This window comes from Gouania willdenowi, chromosome 13, assembly GCF_900634775.1.
Source record: "Gouania willdenowi chromosome 13, fGouWil2.1, whole genome shotgun sequence".
Classification (NCBI taxonomy): domain Eukaryota; kingdom Metazoa; phylum Chordata; class Actinopteri; order Blenniiformes; family Gobiesocidae; genus Gouania; species Gouania willdenowi.
The window spans coordinates 1,997,706-2,018,379 of record NC_041056.1 but is presented as its reverse complement, the minus strand read 5'-3'; the positions used below and the strand labels follow the sequence as shown (position 1 = coordinate 2,018,379).

The following is a 20,674-nucleotide window of genomic DNA, read 5'->3' as shown; positions in this document are numbered from 1 at the left end:
CCCACATCACGGTTTTAACGCCGTTTATCGGGGAATTCCACCTTCAAACATCAGCGCCAGAGGCAGTTTGAAGAGAAACACGGAGATCACAGCCTGCCTCCTTTATCACAGACGTGTCTTTAGAGATGTTACGTAACGGCTCAAACTTCACATTCCTGCTGCTGATTGAAACTCAGAGAAAATGAGGCTGCTGCGGTGACTCCGAGGATCGTCCTCATGGAGATGTTCCAACCACAGACACAGAGAGATCAAACTAAACCCAACTAGAAGATGTGGACTGGCAGCATGTAGCAGCATGTAGCTGCCAGTCCACATGTTTGATTAGCTTAGCATGTAGCGACCAGTCCCACATGTTTGGTTAGCTAAGCACATAACAACCAGTCCCATATGTTTGGTTTAGCTTAGCATGTTGCAACCAATCCACATGTTTGGTTAGTTTAGCATGTAGCATCCTGTCCCACATGTTTGGTTAGCTTAGCATGTAGCCACCAGTCCCCCTGGTTTGGTTAGCTTAGCATGTAGCAACTAGTCCCACATGTTTAGTTAGCTAAGCACGTAGCAACCAGTCCCATATGCTTTGTTGAGCTTAGCATGTAGCTCCCAGTCCACATGTTTGGTTAGCTAAGCACATGGCAATCAGTCCCATATGTTTGGTTTAGCTTAGAATATAGCTACCAGTCCACTTGTTTGGTTAGCAAAGCATGTAGCAACCAGTCCTATATGTTTGGTTTAGCTTAGCATGTAGTTACCAGTCCAAATGTTTGGTTAACATAGCATGTAGCAACCAGTCTCACGTGTTTGGTTTAGCTTAACATGTAGCTACCAGTCCACATGTTTGATTAGCTTAGCATGTAGCAGCCAGTCCCACATGTTTGATTAGCTTAGCATGTAACAACCAGTCCCACATGTTTGATTAGCTTAGCATGTAGCGGCCAGTCCCACATGTTTGATTAGCTTAGCATGTAGCGACCAGTCCCACATGTTTGATTAGCTTAGCATGTAGCGGTGATGTGGTTAAGGTAATCTAGAGACAGAAAGATGTGGGAGATCTGTTGAGCTCTCTGACACTGAGGGGCTTCATTTTTGTGCTCCTAACTGCCCCCGCTAGCCACGACAGGGATTAATTAACTCTTAGAAAGCACACAGTGCAGAAGCTAACTATTTTCCCACGGTACATCCGACCACCTCTGGAACCCTGCACTAAACTGTAACTGAAATGTTTCAGCTTGAAATGACATTGGTGTCTGTAGACAAACTGAATGGAGCTGTGTGTGTGTGTGTGTGTGTGTGTGTGTGTGTGTGTGTGTGTGTGTGTGTGTGTGTGTGTGTGTGTGTGTGTGTGTGTGTGTCTGTGTGTGTGTGTGTGTGCGCGTGCCTTTCACATTAGGTTACAAGGTTTTCAGCAATGCTGGAAGTCTGTAAGGCTCCATTATTAAGGTGCTAACATGCAGAGGTACACACACACACACACACACACACACACACACACACACACACACACACACACACACACACACTAACTATAGAAAATGTTCTCACTTCACACTTTGCTCAGAAATTCCTGGTCCGGATGTCTGGAATTCAGATGCTAATGGCCGAGCAGGTGTTAAGCTAACGAGTGTTACCTTTATTGCAGCGACATATGGAAAATGAATGAATGCACCTGTGGGAGATGAGCTCATAGCTTTAGCATTGGTCAAAAAGTGTGTAAACATACGTAGTACACGGACACCTTGTACATGTGCGTGTGTCCAACCTTTAGATGTTAAGAAATAAACCAGTCTAATCTAAAAACATGTAAACAATTCATTGATAAAACATATTGATTATGATAATGGGATGGGAAAAGATTGACCAATTGTAACTAACTAACTCCTGTCAATCCTTCTCTCCGTCCGTCGTACCTTCTGTCCGTCCCACCTTCTGTTCGTCCCTCTTTCTGTCCGTCTCTCCCTCTGCCCATCCAGGTGCCAAACGTCCGTCCTCGGCCTCGTCTCTGGGTGGAATCGTGGGTCGGATGATGTCGTCCGCAGAGCGAGGCGCCTCGACCTCCTGCACCTCCGTCAACACCGTCTGCTCAGAGGGTGAGCTTCCCCGTCCGGCCTCCCTCTCCTCCTCCGCATCGTCTGTCTCCCTGCAGGACGCCTCCCACTCCTCCTCTTCCTCGTCCTCTTCCTCCTCGCTGCCGTATGGCGCCGTACCGACCTACAATGCCTCCTCGTCCTCATCAACATCGAAGAGAAACGGCTCCGATATTAGCCTGGACCTAACGCCGCTCGTCACCTCCCCAGGAGGCAGAGCCAACCGTGTTCCCAGGGTGACAAGAGGGGGTCATGTGATGATGGCGGAGGCCACGCCCCGCCAGCTTTCGCGACTTGAGCGCGTCGCTCTGGAGATCGTGGAGACAGAGCAGGCATACGTCAGAGACCTGAAGAGCATTGTGGAGGTGAGAACTTTAGTAATGTGACGCATGTGACCGTTAGCATCAGCGTTCGTTTTCAGGGAGCAGCAGTTGCAATTTACTAAAATGTATTCAGCTTTAGCTTAGCTTTAATGTAACTTTACCATAGATTTAGCATCAGTTGTTAATGAGTAGAAACACTGTTATTGATTTACAAAGCTGCATTTAGCTTTAGAATAGCATTAATGTAGCTTTAGCATAGCATTAACTCATTGACTGCCAAAGACGTGTAAAGACGTCTTTTGGTTTAGTAACGTTGACTGCCAAAGACATCTTAATTGTGTTTTTTTGCTGGGGTTACTAGGAGACAGCGTGACGAAGCTCTCCTGTGAATATCTAACTTGTACCATGATGTAGTGACCACTGGTGACATGTAGGTGGCAGCAGAGCACCTTTGGATGAGAGATCACCCGTGATGGGCCGAGCTCAGAGGGAGAGGAAAGGAGGCAGAAAATGGTGCTACACAGTTGATGCTGAAGTTCCCACCAGCTCACAGCAGCACACACTCGACCAGAGCATGTGTGGAACTAAGTGGACTATTGAGTGTTTTTATAGTGACGGAAAACGATTAAAAAACGGGGCAAACGGTTTAACTCGGCATGTCCGGGATGAGGACGAAGTTGCGTGTGGGGAGAATGATGGGGGGAGAGACTTTGAGGAACGCCAAAATACAATAAGAAAACTATTCAGCTTTGACCCAGATAACATAATAACAATAATAATAATAATAATAATAATAATAATAATAATAATGTTGCAATCAAAAGCCTGGTCTCAGTGTTGTTTTTGTAGTTTTATAGAAGGAAACTAATGTTGAGGTGTCACTAAAGCAAAAAAAAAAATGCTTCCAAGTCACTTATACACTTATACAACTTGCCTCTATTCAACTGCTGATTATGGAAGAATGAAACAAGCTAGAAACCAAATTATTTTTTCTGAAACTCGAGTCTAATTTTTCAGATTTCAGATTGTCATGGTACAAAAAATTCTGTTTGTCTTAAAAAATCAGTGAAAATCATCTAAAATGCCTGGTAATATGGGGTTGGCTGCTCTGAAAAGGGCTGGCAGTGAATGAGTTAATTTAGCTTTAGCATCAGTTGTTATTGAGTAGCAGGCCTGTTTTTGATTTACAGAGCTGTATTTAGCTTTAGCATAGCTTAAGCAAATCATTAATGTAGCTTTAGCATCGCTTAAGCATAGGATTAATTTAGCTTTAACATAGCTTTGATGTAGCTTTAGCATCAGTCATTAATGAGTTGCAGCCCTGGTTTTGATTTACAAAGCTGTGATTTGCTTTAGCATAGCATAAGCATAGCATTAATGTAGCTTCAGCATAACTTAAGCATAGCATTAATGTAGCCTTAGCATAGCTTTAATGTAGCTTTAGCATCAGTTGCCAATGAGTAGCAGCCCTTTTATTGATTTACAGAGCTGTATGTAGCTTTAGCATAGCATTAATTTAGCTTTAGCATCAGTCATTAACAAGTAGCAGCCCTGTTATAGATTTACAAAGCTATATTTAGCTTTAGCAATGCTTTTGCATAGCACGTAGTGACCAGTCTCCAGTGTTTGGGTTAGCTTTGCATGTAGCGACCCACATGTTTGGGTTAGGTTAGCACGTAGTGGTGCTAGTTGGGCGGGATCAAACAGTAAAGGGGTGGGGCTGTGTTATCAGAAATGAAGAAATGTAAATGATGAACTTTAAACTTGGAAGCATTCGTCCTGAGAGCTGTATCAGGCTTTTGTTTTGAAAACCTTGTCTCCAGCTTTGGCTGTATTTGGATTTATGTTCTCTGAGGTTGTACCCCCCCCCCCCCACGTTCCTCACAGCCAACGTGTTCTTTCCGTTCTTACTTCGCCTGCTCTGCTTTTCCACTTTCCCCTTTTCTTCCCCTCCTCATGTTTCCTCCTTCCTTCACCGGCGCTTCATTCCTCCTCCCAGCAGTTTCCTGTCCCAGTTGGCGGCAGGTCAGACGCTCCAGCTCCAGTCCTTCTCTCGCTCCAAAGAGACACTAAATTAAAAAAAACATCTCCAAGAATTTTTTTTAATGACGCTGCAGATTCTGAGATCAAACTCAGACAGAGAGAGCGACTCAGAGGAGCCGAGTTCACCCCGTTTTCCTCTTCTCCTCTTTTAATGTGTGATACACACACACACACACACACACACACACACACACACACACACACACAGGTCCATTGTGGTTGTTGGTTCAGATTCCATGTGAGCGTGACATCATGTAGCCTCAATCAAAACCAGACTTCATCTAAACCTCAAACACAAAGCACAGCAGTCGGACTTTGATTACAGGACGCACACACACACACACACACACACACACGCATTTATCTGTTCAGATTTCAGCTAAAGCAATTATTTGGATAGGCCTGATTTTTTAATGCTACTTGTTTGGACATTGTCAGGTTTATGTGCCTTATGAGCACTTCACTGATAATGTAAAACCAATGGACACAGATTTGTCAGGTTTACATGATTTCTTGGACATATGAGTACCTGGTGTAAGTTTGGAGTTAACCACTAGAGGCCAAGATGAGCCCTTGTAACATGCCCCACCCATTTAGCGTACTGCCATGATGACTTAAGAGCTCAGCTACGCCAAGAACATAAGTATGTTTCCCGCTGAAAATTGTACTAACGTCTTGTTCAGATCATAGAGGTTAGTACAAAACCACCATATATTTCAACTCAAATATCTCAACGTATTCTATTTAAAGAAAATCTCGGCTTTCCTTCATGACGTAACCGATATTCACAAAGAGAGCTACGCAAGACCCGCGGCTGTCAATCATTGTCATATATGACGTAAAATCCTGTTTTTCAACCTCAAACAAATTATGAGCACTTGAACATAATGTAGGGTGATAATAACTAATGATCACAGCAGAGGTTAGGTTTGGAAAAAAAATGATGTGACAAGTATTTTAACTTTACAGTTTGACCCACATCCCATCTGTTATCAATGAGGAGGCGGGGTTTATGACCTATACTGCAGCCAGTCAGCAGGGGGAGCTCTAAAAATATAAGTTCAGATTTCAGCTAATATGGTGCTTTGGCAAAACAAACCTTATTGCCACTTGTGAGGACATTGTCTGGTTTATGTGCCTTATGAGGACCACACTGATATTGTGAAACCAATGAACACACAGAATTGTCAGGTTTACATGATTTATGGGACAAATGAGTACCTGGAGTAACTTTCAAAATAAGAGGTTGACACACTTTCACACTTCACACACTTTTTTCGTGAATTTACGCTGAATGAGGAAATCCAAATGCGTCCTGCAGCCCTCAGCTTTCCACACACACATTTATCAGTTCAGATATCAACTAAGATTATGTTTTGCCAAACATAACTTTATTTCCACTTCTGAGGACATTGTCCGGTTTAGGTGACTTGTCAGGACCACGGTGTAACACACTGATACTTCAAGTTTTTTATGGAAACAGAAGTGTGTTTGGAAACTAGGGTACGCAATCAACACATAGTAGTTGTAGTCGGTAGTATTTGAGAATTGGGGACATTCTGGGAATGTTTTTATAAGCTGTGGGATGATTGGATTTGTAGGTACGCTATCAACAAGAGCACACACACACACACACACACACACACACACACCACACACACACACACACACACATTCCTGCTTCTGTTTCGTGCTGTAGAAGGTACATGTTTGTACTAAATCTAAAGTCTCACACTGAGGTACATCCAGGTAGTTTTCCCTGTTATAAACTTCACCTGATAGCAGTGCTGATCCCGAGTGTTTCTTTGGATGAACAAACTTCATTGTTCGTGGCCCTCTGCCCTTCTCCTCTTTCTTCTCACTCCTTCCTCCGTCCTCGACTCTCTGACCTGTTTTTCATCTGCTCCTGTTGTTCTGCTGTGTTTGAAGGTTTCCAGCGTCTTCCTCTGTCATCTTCTTCACTCATCTCTCTCCAAACCGGCTCCTGCTCCTGCTTCCCGTTGGCTCGAGGGGGTGATGAATGTATGGCACGTGCATTTAGCGAAAACAAGAACACTAACAGGGGCGGTGTCAGCAGGAATTCGGCGCAGTGAAGCGAGGCGGACGTTTTCTGGCAGCCTGGATGACATAAATTTGTCGCCATGGTGACAACAAGCAGAGATTGAAATCCTTCAAAATGCCATTTTAGATTCCACCTGGAAAAACCTACTTTTTATTAGAGATGTGCAATGATACTGGCCGAACCACATACCCACAAATGTTTGTATAAAAATGTAAAATCAATTCATATTGGGGGCTTGTCCAGAATCTAAGTATATCAAATAATGAGACATTTCAGTTGGAAAGCAGCACTCTACCTACAAAGAAAAATATTCCACATGTTAGGGTTAGCTTAGCACATAGCGACCAGTCCCAAAAGCTTGGGTTAGCTATGTACATGACCACCAGTCTCCATTGTTTGGGTTAGCTTAGCATGTAGCGACCAGTCCTACATGGTTTGGGCTAGCTTAGCATGTAGTGGTGCTTGTTGGGTGGGGTCCAATTGTAAAGGGGCGGGGCTGTGTTATCAGACTGAAAAACAAAATACCGAAATGTAATGATAAACTTCATTTGAAAGCATTTGTCTATAGAGCTTTTGTTTTCAAAATGAACGTCTTCAGCTTTTGGCTGTTGTTGGATTTATGTTCTTAGAGGTGTGCATCCGCCCACCCACACCTCTCCACCCATCACGTTCCTCACAGCCAAGGTGTCCTTTCTGTTCTTTCTTCACCTGCTTTGCTTTTACACCAACATTACCCACAGGTGTTTGCATAAAAAAATTAAATCAGTTCATATTGGGGGCTCGTCCAGCATCTAAATATATGAAATAATGAGATAAGTTCTGAAATGTCCTTTTCAACATTTCAGTTGAAAACCCTACCCTAACTATTAATCAGAAGTCCCCAACCATTTGGAACCAGGCCACAAGAATAAAATAATTTTGAAAAATATGGATTTTTTTTCCAATTTTTTTATGTATGCTCCAGAAACATTATTGTGAAAAACTGTCACTTCTGCTTTTGCGCTCATATCACCTCACTTCGATTAGACACGGGTAAGGGCGTATAAACACGGGCATGCATCATTCTATAACATTTGTTGTATCAGTAACGTCCCATCATCTGAACTCATCTATACTAACTCACCGACAGATCAATCAGTAATTCTGCTAGCCTGTCATGGGATATTCAGAATCAGAATCAGAATCAGAATCAGAATCAACTTATTGGCCAGGGTGAATGAATACACACGAGGAATTTCTTTTGGTGACCTGTGCTCTCTCAGGTAGTGTAACATTAAATAATAACAATCAACTAGAATAAAGAAAAATAAATAAAATAAAGAAGTATAAACATAAATATAAGAGTAGTTAGACTAATATGTGCAAACTAAATAAAAATAACAATAATAATAATAGTAATAATAATAATAATAATAATAAGATAATAGTGCAGTAGTGCATTGATGAGTAGTGCAAATAGGTGAACATTTAATGAAAAAATTATGTCCATGAACATTCACAGTGACAGGTTGTTCCAGGGTTGATATGTTTAGTTCCAGGTTATTTCACAGTAACAGAAACAGGTCTGACACTCTATGACTGTTTAGTGTTGATCACAGTGACAGCCTGAGGGAAGAAACTGTTTTTATGGCGGGAAGTTTTGGCGTACATCTGTAGCGTCTGCCTGAGGGGAGGAGTTTAAACAGATTGTGTCCAGGGTGGGAGGGGTCTGCAGTGATGTTTCCTGACCCTGGACAGGTATAAGTCTTGGATGGAGGGCAGATCAACACCAATGATCTTTTCTGCAGTCCTGACTATCCTTTGTAGTCTGTGTCTGTCTAGTTTGGTTGTAGATCCAAACCAGACAGTGATGGAGGTGCACAGAACAGACTGAATGATGGAGGTGTAGAACATTATCAGCAGCTCCTGGGGCAGGTTGAACTTCCTCAGCTGATACAGGAAGTACATCCTCTGCTGTGCCTTTTTCCTGGTTGTGTCTATGTGGGAGGACCACTTCAGGTCCTGTGAGATTGTGGATCCCAGGAACCTGAAGGAGTCCACGGTAGACACTTTGCTATTCAGAATGGTAAGGGGGGTGAGTGGGGGGGGATTTCTCCTGAAGTCCACTGTCATCTCCACAGTCTTGAGTGGGTTCAGTTCCAGGTGGTTCTGACTGCACCAGAGATCCAGCTGTTCCACCTCCGTCTGAAGGCAGACTCGTCCCCATCCCTGATGAGACCGATGATGGTGGTGTCGTCTGCAAACTTCAGGAGTTTCACAGAGGGGTCCCCTGAGGTGCAGTCATTGGGTGTAGAGGGAGAATAGCAGTGGGGAGAGAACACACCCCTGAGGGGCGCCAGTGCTGAGTGACCGGGTGCTGGATGTGATGCTTCCCAGCCTTACTTGCTGCTTCCTGTCAGACAGGAAGTTGGTGATCCATTGACAGGTGGAGGCCGGCACTGTGAGCTGGGTGAGTTTCTGGTGAAGGATGTCCAGGATGATGGTGTTGAATGCAGAGCTGAAATCCACAAACAGGATCCTAGCGTAGGTCCCTGGGGAGTCGAGGTGATGCAGGATGTCGTTTAGTCCCATGTTGACTGCATCCTCCACTGACTTGTTTGCCCGATATATATTCCATTATAAGTTAGCATTAAGCTAACAGACTTTTTACCCCAATGTTTCCTTATAAATTTTAGTTATGCGACTTATACTCAGCAGCACGTGTCGCCTGTTTTTTGCGACTGATTTATGTAGGAAACAGTCATTATTCTTGCATGTTGAGTAAATGTGTGTTTTTTTGTGTTTTTGATCATTTAGATTTTTAGTTTTAAAGGTAAAACTATTGTTACTACAGTTAATATCTAAATCAGAACTTAAATGTTGGACAAAATTGGCAAAAAAAGTAAATTATCAGAAATTTTACTTTGTATTGTAAAAGATTTGAACGTGTGAATGCTGCCCTCTTTTGGCTATACTAGGTATGACATCAGCAAAGTAGAATTTTTTTTGTTTATTGGACGTCTGTGACCTGCTGTGTGTCTGCAGGATTACCTCGGATGCATCATCGAGTGCGACGCGCTGCAGCTGAAACCTGAGCAGGTCGGAGGTCTGTTCTGCAACATTGAGGACATCTACGAGTTCAACAGGTGACACACCACACACACACACACGCACACACACACACACACACACACTGTATGAGCTCCAGTACACGTGGATTCTTCTGGATGCCATAAAAAGCTGCTGTTGGAGAATCTGGTGACGTGGAGTCCTGGAAATGTAGGACGAGAAACAGCCTTAGAGACGTTAAAGAGACAGAGAGAGGAGGGGGCTGAGTGTGGGAAGAAACCTGTTAAAGTATGTCTTGCATGCACACACACACACACACACACACACACACACACACACACACACACACACACACACACACACACACACACACACACATTTATCTGTTCAGATTTCAGCTAAAGCAATAATTTGGTTAAGGCTGATTTTTAATGATACTTGTGAGGACATTTTTAGGTTTATGTGACTCGTGAGGACCACACTGATCATGTGAAACAATGGATACACAAATGTGTCAGATTTACTTGACTTTTGGGACAAATTAGTAACTTAAGAATAACTGTTTAGTGTGGGAGGTTCCACATTCAACCACTAGAGGCCAAAATCTATGACAAGCAAAAAGACATGACACACTTTTCATGTATTTGTTCTGAATGGGAACTTCCAAATGCATCCTGAAATCCTCCGCTTTTCAAACTCACATGTTTATCCATTCAGATTTCACCTGAGATTATATTTGGTCAAACATGACTTTATTGCCACCTGTGAGGACATTGTCAGGTTTATGTGACTTATGAGGACCAGACTCATCATGTGAAACCAATGGACACAAAGATTTGTCTGGTTCCGTGACTTCAATGACAAATTAGTAACTTTAAGAAAAACTGTTAAAAGTGTGTTTTCCATATTCAACCCTTTAGAGGCTCAAATTAAAGACATTCAAAAATACTTTAAATGTGTTTTTTTGTGATTTTGTGCTGAATGGGGACTTCCAAGATAATGTCTGGGAGCATTTCTAGAAGGTGTAAAAGCTGTAGATGTTTCATAATAAAGTGTCGCATAAACTAGTGCACACACACTTAGTGGATACTTTATGGGGATGTAGATGAACAGAGACGTGTCTCCATCTCTGCAGCAGTAGTGACTGGATGTTAGCTAATGATGTTAATGAAGATGCTAACAATGTGACTCAGTCTGTAACGAGGTGAACTCAGCTCGGCTTAAACCACTGACCTGGTTTCTCTCTGGGATGCTTTCTTTGTCCAAGAAAGGAGAAAAATAAGAAAACCCCCTTCACACACACACACACACACACACACACACACACACACACACACACACACCACCAGATGTAGTCATAACAAGCCAAGAGGCTACATCATGCAGCATAGTTCAAACATGACACGATGCAGCTTTCTGTGTAAAAAGCACATCTCTGATCACTGAGTGGTTTGGTTTTATTTTGAAAATTAGTGAGCGATGTGATCATCACAGAGAATATGGTAGCTTTATTTTGAAAGTCAGCGATCGATGTGATCATCTCAGGGGGGTTTGGAGCCGAGGGGCTGTTGGAGGAGGATGAAGAACGTGTTGGAGGTGAAGTCGGTGTCTAATGACAGTGAAGACAGTAATGACAGTAATTACAGGTTGTTGCTGATTAAAGACGGAAAAATGCCTCGTTGGCTCCAGAAACAGAGTTTATTATCAACTCTAATCATCATCATTACAGTCATACTTTCACTGAGTCTGTGACATCACAGCACAGATATGCAGGCCACTGAGGAAGAGGAGGGAGAGAGGAAGAGGAGTGATCAGTGAACACTTGTGTTATTGATTTGTGTGTGTGTGTGTGTGTGTGTGTGTGTGTGTGTGTGTGTGTGTGTGTGTGTGTGTGTGTGTGTGTGTGTGTCAGTGACCTCTTGGAGGATCTGGAAAGAAGTTCCCACGCTGCAGCCATCGCAGAGTGTTTCGTGGAGAGGGTGAGTCCAGGCTGGTGGCTACATGCTAAGCTAACCAAACATGTGGAACTGGTCGCTACATGCTAAGCTAACCAAACAAGTGGGACTGGTTGCTACGTGCTAAGCTAACCCCAATATATGGGACTGGTCGCTACATGCGAAGCTAACCAAAACACATGGGACTGGTCGTTACATGCTAAGCTACAAACAAGTGGGACTGGGTGCTACGTGCTAAGCTAACCAAACATGTGAGACTGGTCTCTGTATGAAGATCCCTCCCAGTCTCAGAGGAATAAGAATTACTTCAACTCTTCAAAATACACAAAACAACAACAAAAAACACAGAAAATGAGAACAAAAAGCCTAAAACAACAGCATTGTTAAAGTAGTGATGTATTTGATGTGATACAAACTAATTGTTTCTGTGCAGAGTGAAGCGTTCGACATCTACACGCTGTACTGCATGAACTACCCAAAGTGAGTACTATAGTACGCACTACACACTGAGGTCTGCTCAGTCCTTCCTAATCTTTCCTGGTTTTAAACCTGATCCTGATCCTGATTCGTGCCTGTGTGTTTTTCCTGACCATGTTTTTGTAGCCGAGAGGTTTTTTCCTGGTGCTGTACTTTACTCTTCTTTAAGGAATTCAGTTCAAAATCTGCTTTTTTCCCCTTTACCTCTCCTTATGTTGTTTTTCCCCATTATTCCTCCAATGCCCTTAGCGACCCACAGTTCTCCCATACTTGTCTCCCATGTTATTTCTTACTGTTTTTCCATGTTTTCTTTTGACGGGATGATACTGAAATGTTCGTACAGCATTTTGTGGTTTTTACCTGTGAAAAGAGCTCTATAAATAACATTTACTTACTTACTTATATTCTGGTTCTGATCCTGAATGAAGTCCTGCTTTGTTTTTATTTCTGATCCTAATTCAGATCCTGAATTTGATCTTAGTTTTGATTCTGATCTTAGTTCTGAAATCTAATTCTAATCCTGATCCTGATCCCCTTTCCTGGTTCTTCCAGCTCTGTGTCCGTATTAAAGGACCTTATGAAGAACGAGGCTCTGGTCCGGTTCTTCCAGGAGAGACAGACCACAGTAAACCACTCCCTACCATTAGAGACATACCTACTGAACCAGTACAGAGGATCCTCAAGTACCACCTTCTGCTTCAGGTACCAGATTTAACACAAGGAACCAGAACTAAAACCAGGTACCACAACACACACCAGGTACCAGATTCAAGAATAGGTACAGAACTAATACCACAACTAACACCACGATCCAGAACTAACAATAGGTATCATAGTTAACATAATAATAAATTGAATAAATGATTGTCGTTTGTAGGAGCTGTCCAAGCACTTGGAGAAAAGTGACCCCTGTTCGAGGTGGTGGAGGACGCCATCGTTACCATGACAGCGGTCGCCTGGTACATCAACGACATGAAGAGGAAGCAGGAGCACGCCGTCAGACTGCAGGTGAATATCATCATTAGGTTAACGTAGATTTAATCAATGTATAAAATATCCTTTTTAAAAAAAATATCACTCTCTGCAGGAGGTCGAGGCCCTGCTGGTGAACTGGAGCGGCCATGATCTGAGTGGTTTTGGTGAGCTGGTTCTAGAAGGATCCTTTAAGGTGCAGCGGGTGAAGAAGGAGAGAGCGTTTTTCCTTTTCGACAGGATGCTGCTCATCGCTAAGAAACGTCTGGAACACTTGTCTACAGCACGCACATCTTTGTGAGTTAGAAACGTTCGCCACTGGAAAGTTCATCCTCTGCTTTCTCTGGACCAACACCTCCATGAACATCTGTACTTTTGGTCTCTTTTTATCTCTTTTTGTTCTAATTTTGTGTGTTTTAGTTGTTATTTGTGTTCTTTTGGGCTATTTTTTGTTTGTTTGTTTGTGTGCTAGTAATTCTGGTCAGTCTGTGCAGCGGTTGTTTCATATTTCCAGTATTTTCAGTTCTTGCCAGAAATTTGGAGCTGTTGAACAATTTAATGTGGAGTAAACAGGAATAATCCACTACGACGCCCTCTAGTGGCCACGGGATGTTTTTTTGGTTTTTTTAGATTATTGTGTGAATATGAAAAACTTTTACTATTGAGATCCAAACAGTCAGTGTGTGTGTGTGTGTGTGTGTGGTGTGTGTGTGTGTGTGTGTGTGTGTGTGTGTGTGTGTGTGTGTGTGTGTGCGTGTGCGTGTGTTGTGTCTGTGTGTGTAGTGCTGTAACCTACTGCTGGTGGAGACCCTAAATGATCCGCTCTGCTTCAGAGTGTCAGACCAAACTATTCCTAAACAACAGCACATCGTCCCAGGTGAGTCCTCATAATAACAATAATAGTAAATAATAGTAATGATAAACAGTGATACACACTTGGATTTAGTGTGGTAAAAATAATTTGTTTATTTTTTCCACTTTTGTTAAAAATAATCAGAGAGAGACAATTGAAATGGAGAATGTGTAACAGTAAAAATAACGAGACCAATGGGAGAGAACATATTAATCTATTGCAAATAGACATATTTAATGAAAAACCTAACCAAAATAATAGATGGAATATTAATAAATGACATCTCCGACCATTTACCAATATTTACAATATTTAATATTAACGACAACATCCACCCAGAAACACACGCAAACACATGCAAAAAAAAAAAAAAATACATTATATAAAAAATATCTTAAAGACAAAACATTGAAAACAGACTACATCCTATGGAAATTACAACAAATACTACATACCAAATCACTGAAGATAATCTATTCTTCCCCTATTGGGTCACATTTAAATTACTGCTCAGAAATGTGGGGAAAAAACCTACAAAACGTATCTTGAACCTTATTTAACTTTAAAAAAAAAAGCATTAGAATTCTATATGAATCACCACACAACGCACACGCAAACAAACTAATTGAAAAGGCCAAATACCTCCCATATCAAATACAAAACTTTCATATACAAACAAACTGCTTATAAACTAAGACATAGTAATGTGTTTATACGAGAAAGGGTTAAATCTAACATTGGAAAACACAGCACTGTCAATAGCTATTAACAGCTAGAATAACCTTGATGCAGAAACAAAACAAGGAACTTCGAAAGACAATTAAGTTTTCTTTTGAACTGGAGGAACGTAAACAAAGTCGGGGAATGAAATCTGCAGGGAACAAGGGACGACACGAACAACGATGAAGAGGAGGAATGAAAAAAAGACAACACTGACTACAGATGAGAATAAATCCTACATTAAAACGAAAGAAAAAAAAACAAACAAAAATTCATTGTGTTCAGAACAACCTAAGACTGTTTGACCAGAGAGACCAAGCTTTGATGTAAAATTTCTGTGTACAAAACAGGGGACGGGACTTGGATAAGCAAACTGCTTCTCTCATCTCCTTTCTTCGGCAATGTACAAAAAAAAAAAAAAAAGGAATAACAAAACTTCTGTGAATGCAACCATGTCGGAAATAAACTGAATAAAATAAATGATGTCACAATTCCTGGATTGTTTTTCTCATAAAATCCCTTTCTAATGACTTACTTATTTGCAGTATTTTGGGTTTGTATCAGTTCTTCTGTGTTTCTCCTGCAGACCAAGAACCAGGAGGAGAAGCGTCTCTGGTTCACTACCTGAAAAGGCTCATCGTGGAGAACCATCCAGCTTCTCTCCCACAGAAGGTAAGAAAAGATGGAGAACCATGAAAAGCACATACTGTAGAACGCAGTGTAGAACAGGATAGGCAGCTTTATCACAGTGGGGGCCACAAGCGTGATTGTAATCTGATCCGAGGGCCACATAATTGGTCCTTTAAAATAATGACCAATTAGTATTAAAGCGAGGGTAGGTAATTTTTCTCCAGATACACTTTTTAAGTTTTTTGGCTGAAATTGTCTTTATGTCCTGACAGAAATTAAGATCTTATGTTCTCTGAAAAAGGAACAAAGAAATTCCATCATCTGTAGGACAGCTGTAAACCTGTAATAAGTTCGACCGATGAAAAAAGACGTTTTTTTTTATTAACCAATCACGTCTCCCTGCTCGTTCTCCACCCTCGCGTACATGAGCCCACAGTCTGTCAGTGCGTTTTTGGAGCCGGGTGTTTTTTCTTATTTTTTGTGGTCTCGTTGTAATTTTGTGTATTTTCAGAATTTTGTTGTCGATTTGTGCATTTTTGTATTATTTTGTCCTTCATATTCCTCCCAACGTCTTGAATTACATTTTCTGGGGATTTGCTTTGGTGCCGCAAAAAGTTAGACTGAGGGTCACATGTAGCCTCTGGGCCACCCGGTGCCATGTCTGCTGTAGAACACATACTGTAAAACAATAACTGACTTGTTTCATGTTTTTTAGGCGCGGCAAGTGCTGGGAGACAACTTCTGTCAGTGTGAGTTTACACACACACACACACACACACACCACACACAACACACACACACACACACACACACACAACACACACACACACAGGCCTTGTGACGTTTCTGTCTATGTTTCAAGCTCCGCACTTTGATCACGATCATCTGAAGATGGCTCCGTCTGCTTCACCACGACTGGACGACTTCCACGGATACCACCGAGGAAGACGCCAGTCAGGTGAGTAAAGTTAACAGTTACTGACTCTGTTACTATAGTAACTAATAACCAAATGCTGGAAACAGCGTAGGTGTGACTGGTCATATAAAACCAGAGTTATTTAACTGAGTTTTATACCGTTGTGACTAACAATGTTGTAACGGGGTGTGTTACTACGGCAACTGACTGTGTGGGGCTGACTCAAGGCTCATAAGATCAGTGAATCCTGACTTGTTTAACTCTTTGAAGTGATTTTGGCTTAATGTTGACTGACTCTGTACCCTGGTAACTGATTCTAAGATCAGAAGTCCCGTGGTTGACAGCTGTGTGGTCTCCCCTCTCAGAGCCCTCCAGAGCTGCTGATGTTCACGCCCGAACGCTCCAGGAAGAGTTTACCTCTGCTACTGGACGGAAACCTGCCGTACAGACGCAGCAGGAGGCAGTCGGGTAGGAACCAAACCATCTAACAACAGTAGCTGTGTTTCCATTACTATTGGAAATAAGCAAAATCTATAAAAACTGATTATGGAAACACCTGATTTTTGAAAAAAACACTCCCATATAACGAAAACGTTTTTACGATTTCGTGAGTATTTGTTGCAATATTTAAATGTATTGCAAAAGCACAATGGAAACGCTTTTTTCACAATTACGCATCACAGAACGTGACGTACCGGACTACTGCTCTTTGAGAAACATGGCGCGGTACGTGTGAACAGAAGTGGAGGCTCAGACATTTCTAGCATTCGACTTAAAAATGATTAATGCCACATTAGACGTGAAAACAACAAAGGAATACAGTGTTTTAAGGAGGTTTGGAGCATCCATCTTCCTGCAGAGAAGTCTCACCTTCAAACATAGAAATGGAAACACAGCAACTGTAATGTAACAACCGTGTAATCTAAAGAAGAGAGTCGTCTCTGAAGACACTCACTCTCTATGCAGACGACTCTCTTCTGTACAAACGTGCATGTCAGAGCCTGAGATATTAACTGATAACCAAAATATTTGCTTTGTCTTGTAGTTTGGTTGTCTGGTGACTCTCTGTTTGCGCTGTTTTCTCTCTTCTTCTTGTTTTAGCGGCCGGCCAAAGACCTTGAAGCAGCTTTTAATTCAAACGGTAAGAAATCTCTGATACACTTGTCCGACACTCAGCCGGTTTTGAACTCAGTGCTTTTCATATTAAATTAATAAATAACTAGTACAGTGCCTGTTGGAAGTTTGTATTCATATAGTGGGAGGAGCTTAAGTAGAGTTGTCAGTTATTTCCAAATGAGTGTGTGTTTGAAGGTTGGATGTACAAAGAGGTGTATATACGCTGTACTCTGTAGTGTTATAAAGGGGTTTATTTGCAGGTGCAAAGTATAATAGTGTGTGTGATTTCCCTGGTTTAATTCTATGGGACATGCGCATGATAAATATTTGTTGTGTTTTATACTCATTTACATATTTTTTTCATTTGGTGTATTTTTCTGTAATGTATGTTTTTTGGAGTCATGTATTTTTGTATGAATATTGTTTAATTTTTGTTTTATTTTACTCATTTAGAATATTTTTATTATAAATACCTTCGTGTTTGAGACGCTGACAATAGCATGGCACAGTAATGGAGACGGAGGAGGAAGAGGAGTCTGTGACCCACGATTTAAAGTTTGGGGTCACGGGAATAATTTTAAATAACCATGAAATATTAAATAACCATGAAATATTAACTTAAATAACTTTTAGCAGTACAAAAACGTTTTTAATATTGACCTTCTTTTTAACCTAAACAAACTGCGACACAGTGACGTCATGAACCAGTGACCGGAAGTAGCGCGCTGAATACCGTGCTCAATACTGAGAGGGCCGGAATTTTAAAATGAACCTTTTGCAACACCAAATTACTCTCCAAAATAACGGACGCACACACTTGTGGTATTTGGAAGCCGTTGACTAAGTTTCAGGTCGAACTCATACCGTGTCGGAGAGATATTCGCTCCACACACGCACACGCAAACACACACGCAAACAGAACATTCTTTGCTTTTATAGGTAGCTATGTTATAGAAAGAAGTCATTAGCATTAGCCCAGGTATGTAGCTTTTGCTAATAAAGCTAGCTAAGCTATTTCTAACACTTTAATCTGAATGTGTAGCGTCTGATTTCTACTGTCAGTTTGTTGCTGAGGTACCAGTTTGGGAGGTTATATCGGTATTTGTCGATAACTGAATGACAACCCAACCTGGCAACGCAGCTTTACTCTGTAAAAGTGAAGTAAAATTAAAAAGTCTTTCAGGAAGTAAAGACTTCACAGTCACAGACAGATGCAATGATCCTAACATCTTATAATTCTTCTTCTGTGTCCTTTTCCTTCTTGGTCCTGTAACCTCCACTGCCCTTGAACGTCCTCTGAACACCTACTCCAGCTCTCAAGGTACGAGCAAGTCCCACTCAGCTTCACTTTCACCCTTTAAACCGTAAATATGATCATAAATCCCATTAAGAACAAACCATTCCCAGTAAAACCAGTTCATAGAGCTCCAGTTCCTGTTTATAAAGAGTAGCATGTACAGTAGGCCAGTGACTAACAGTGTCCCAGCCTGCCACCAGGGGCGCCAGAGATATGACATAGATGTGCAAGTCATTAGTGTGTTTAGATTTTATTTTGAGTCATTTTCATATTGAAAATTCATAATGAAAATTTTTCATTTTGCCTTTTGTTAACTTAATTGTGATTTTGTTTATTTTTGTCATTTTTTTAATTACCGTATTTTTGGACTATAAGGCGCACCGGATTATAAGGCGCACTGGTTTGTTGTTATTATTATTATTATTATTATTATTTTTATTATTAAGACGCATTAAGTGAAACAAAATAGTCAGATAAGTCAAACTTTATTCAATTCATTAACAATAATTCTCAACATTGTTCAGGTTTAACACATAAAATACAGAACAATACACTCACTTTTTCAGTTCAGTATGTTGAAGCACAGTACTGGTACATATCACTGCACGCCTGACTACGGTAGCCCTAAAGTGCCAAAAATCCATCAAGCAGTGCAGCTTCATAGTTTACCAAGTTGTACTAAAACATTTGACATATTAATTTCATTCATAAGGTGCATTGTCGATTTTTGAGAAAATTAAAGAATTTTAAGTGCGCCTTAAAGTCCGAAAAATACGGTATATTTTTATATTTATTTTTGTTTTAATTTTGTGTGTTTTTTACTTGTTTTGTGTCTTTTTCTTGGATGTGCTTTTTTGGAGTTTGTTGTCATTTCATTGTGTGAATTTCTATTGTGTTTCTTTTGTCATTTCGGTGTTGTATAAATGTGTAGTTGTCATTTTGTTTTTTTTATTGTGTAAATTTGTTATTATTTTGTTGATATTCGTTTTCTGTGATTTTGATTTAATTTTGTGACTCATTTTCATATTTCATATTGATGTTCATTTTGTGTTATTTTATTTTCATTCTCTCATTTCTTGTTCACTTTTTTTGTGATTATAGTCCAATTATTTGTGGTTTTTATATTGCTGTATTTTGGTGTTTATTGCTGCATTTTTGTTGTCATGCTTTCCTGTTTTTTTTGTGTTTTTGTATTTATGTTTTATTTTTGTTTTCAAAAAGTAGTTTTTGAGTTGTGTGTTTCTCTTGCATGTGCTTTTTTTGGACTTTGTTTGCCATTGTGTGAATTTCTATTGTGTTTCTTTTGTCAATTCAGTGTTGTTGTCATTTTGTTTATTTTTTTTTCTGTGGTCATTTTGTCTGCTTTTGGAATTCTTTTATCTTCACTTTAGTGTTTTATTAGCGTAATATAGTGAGTTATTGTGAGTTCCTAAGAGTAGTTTTATCGGCTCATGTTTTCCTCTTCATTTGAATGAAACATGACATTGAAGATGAGTTAGTTAAGTGGTTATTTACCTTTTTGGGGCCGTATGTGGGTCATTAACTGTGGTGGTTGTGCAGCCAGCGGGCAGCGACAGCACGTTGGCGTCCTCCGTCATCGAGATGGAGGCCGAACAGGAAGAAGCGAGTGTGACGGCGAGCGTTGGAGCAGAGGTGAGCCGGGTGGTGAGAGTCGCTGACCTTTCATCTGAGAGCTGCACTAACATTCATTATGTAACCGAGGAGGAGGAGGACGAAGAGGAGCTGAACCCCCTTGGTCCACCCCCACCCTGTCCATCACTGAGGAGATCCTGGAGTTCATCAACCAGAGTAGAGCCAGGGAGGGGCTAGCCGCCATTAGCCTCACGGTGAGATTCACTCACCCTTTAAACCTCATGTTCCACATGTTCCTCATGTTCCACATGCTCTTGATCTTCCTGATGTTCCTAATGTTCCTAATGTTCCTCATCCATCTTTGTGTTTTGTTCACCTCACACAGAACTTTTCCTTCCTGGCACGAATTAAATATTATTGGATAATCTCCTCCCTCCTCCTTCTAATCTGGTCCTGACTCATCTTATTACAAAGTCCTATCATCCCATCTCGTCTCAACCAACCTTATTTAATTCAATTTTATTCGTATAGCATCAAATACAACACAGTCATTTTATTGGACCCAATCGTAGCTGAGATTAGTTTAGT

At 41.0% G+C, this 20,674-nt stretch overlaps 1 protein-coding gene and 1 long non-coding RNA gene across 3 annotated transcripts in view; both read left to right on the top strand.

Annotated features, from left to right (window-relative positions):
• Positions 1–13,999, top strand: part of LOC114474816 (pleckstrin homology domain-containing family G member 2-like) — a 29,087-nt gene extending 15,088 nt beyond the window's left edge. For both annotated transcript variants that reach the window (XM_028465350.1, XM_028465351.1), the window contains 8 exons: positions 1,968–2,446; positions 9,534–9,634; positions 11,470–11,536; positions 11,946–11,992; positions 12,542–12,691; positions 12,867–12,997; positions 13,077–13,258; positions 13,745–13,999. In XM_028465350.1, the coding sequence (XP_028321151.1) occupies positions 1,968–2,446; positions 9,534–9,634; positions 11,470–11,536; positions 11,946–11,992; positions 12,542–12,691; positions 12,867–12,997; positions 13,077–13,114 (1,013 nt within the window). In that variant the 3' untranslated portion in view covers positions 13,115–13,258; positions 13,745–13,999. The remainder of the gene's footprint in view (positions 1–1,967; positions 2,447–9,533; positions 9,635–11,469; positions 11,537–11,945; positions 11,993–12,541; positions 12,692–12,866; positions 12,998–13,076; positions 13,259–13,744) is intronic.
• Positions 14,000–15,112: 1,113 nt separating this feature from the next.
• Positions 15,113–16,046, top strand: LOC114474817 (uncharacterized). Its single transcript, XR_003675395.1, has 3 exons — positions 15,113–15,206; positions 15,880–15,913; positions 16,027–16,046. It is a non-coding gene; the product is annotated as an uncharacterized LOC114474817 (long non-coding RNA).
• Positions 16,047–20,674: the final 4,628 nt, after the last annotated feature.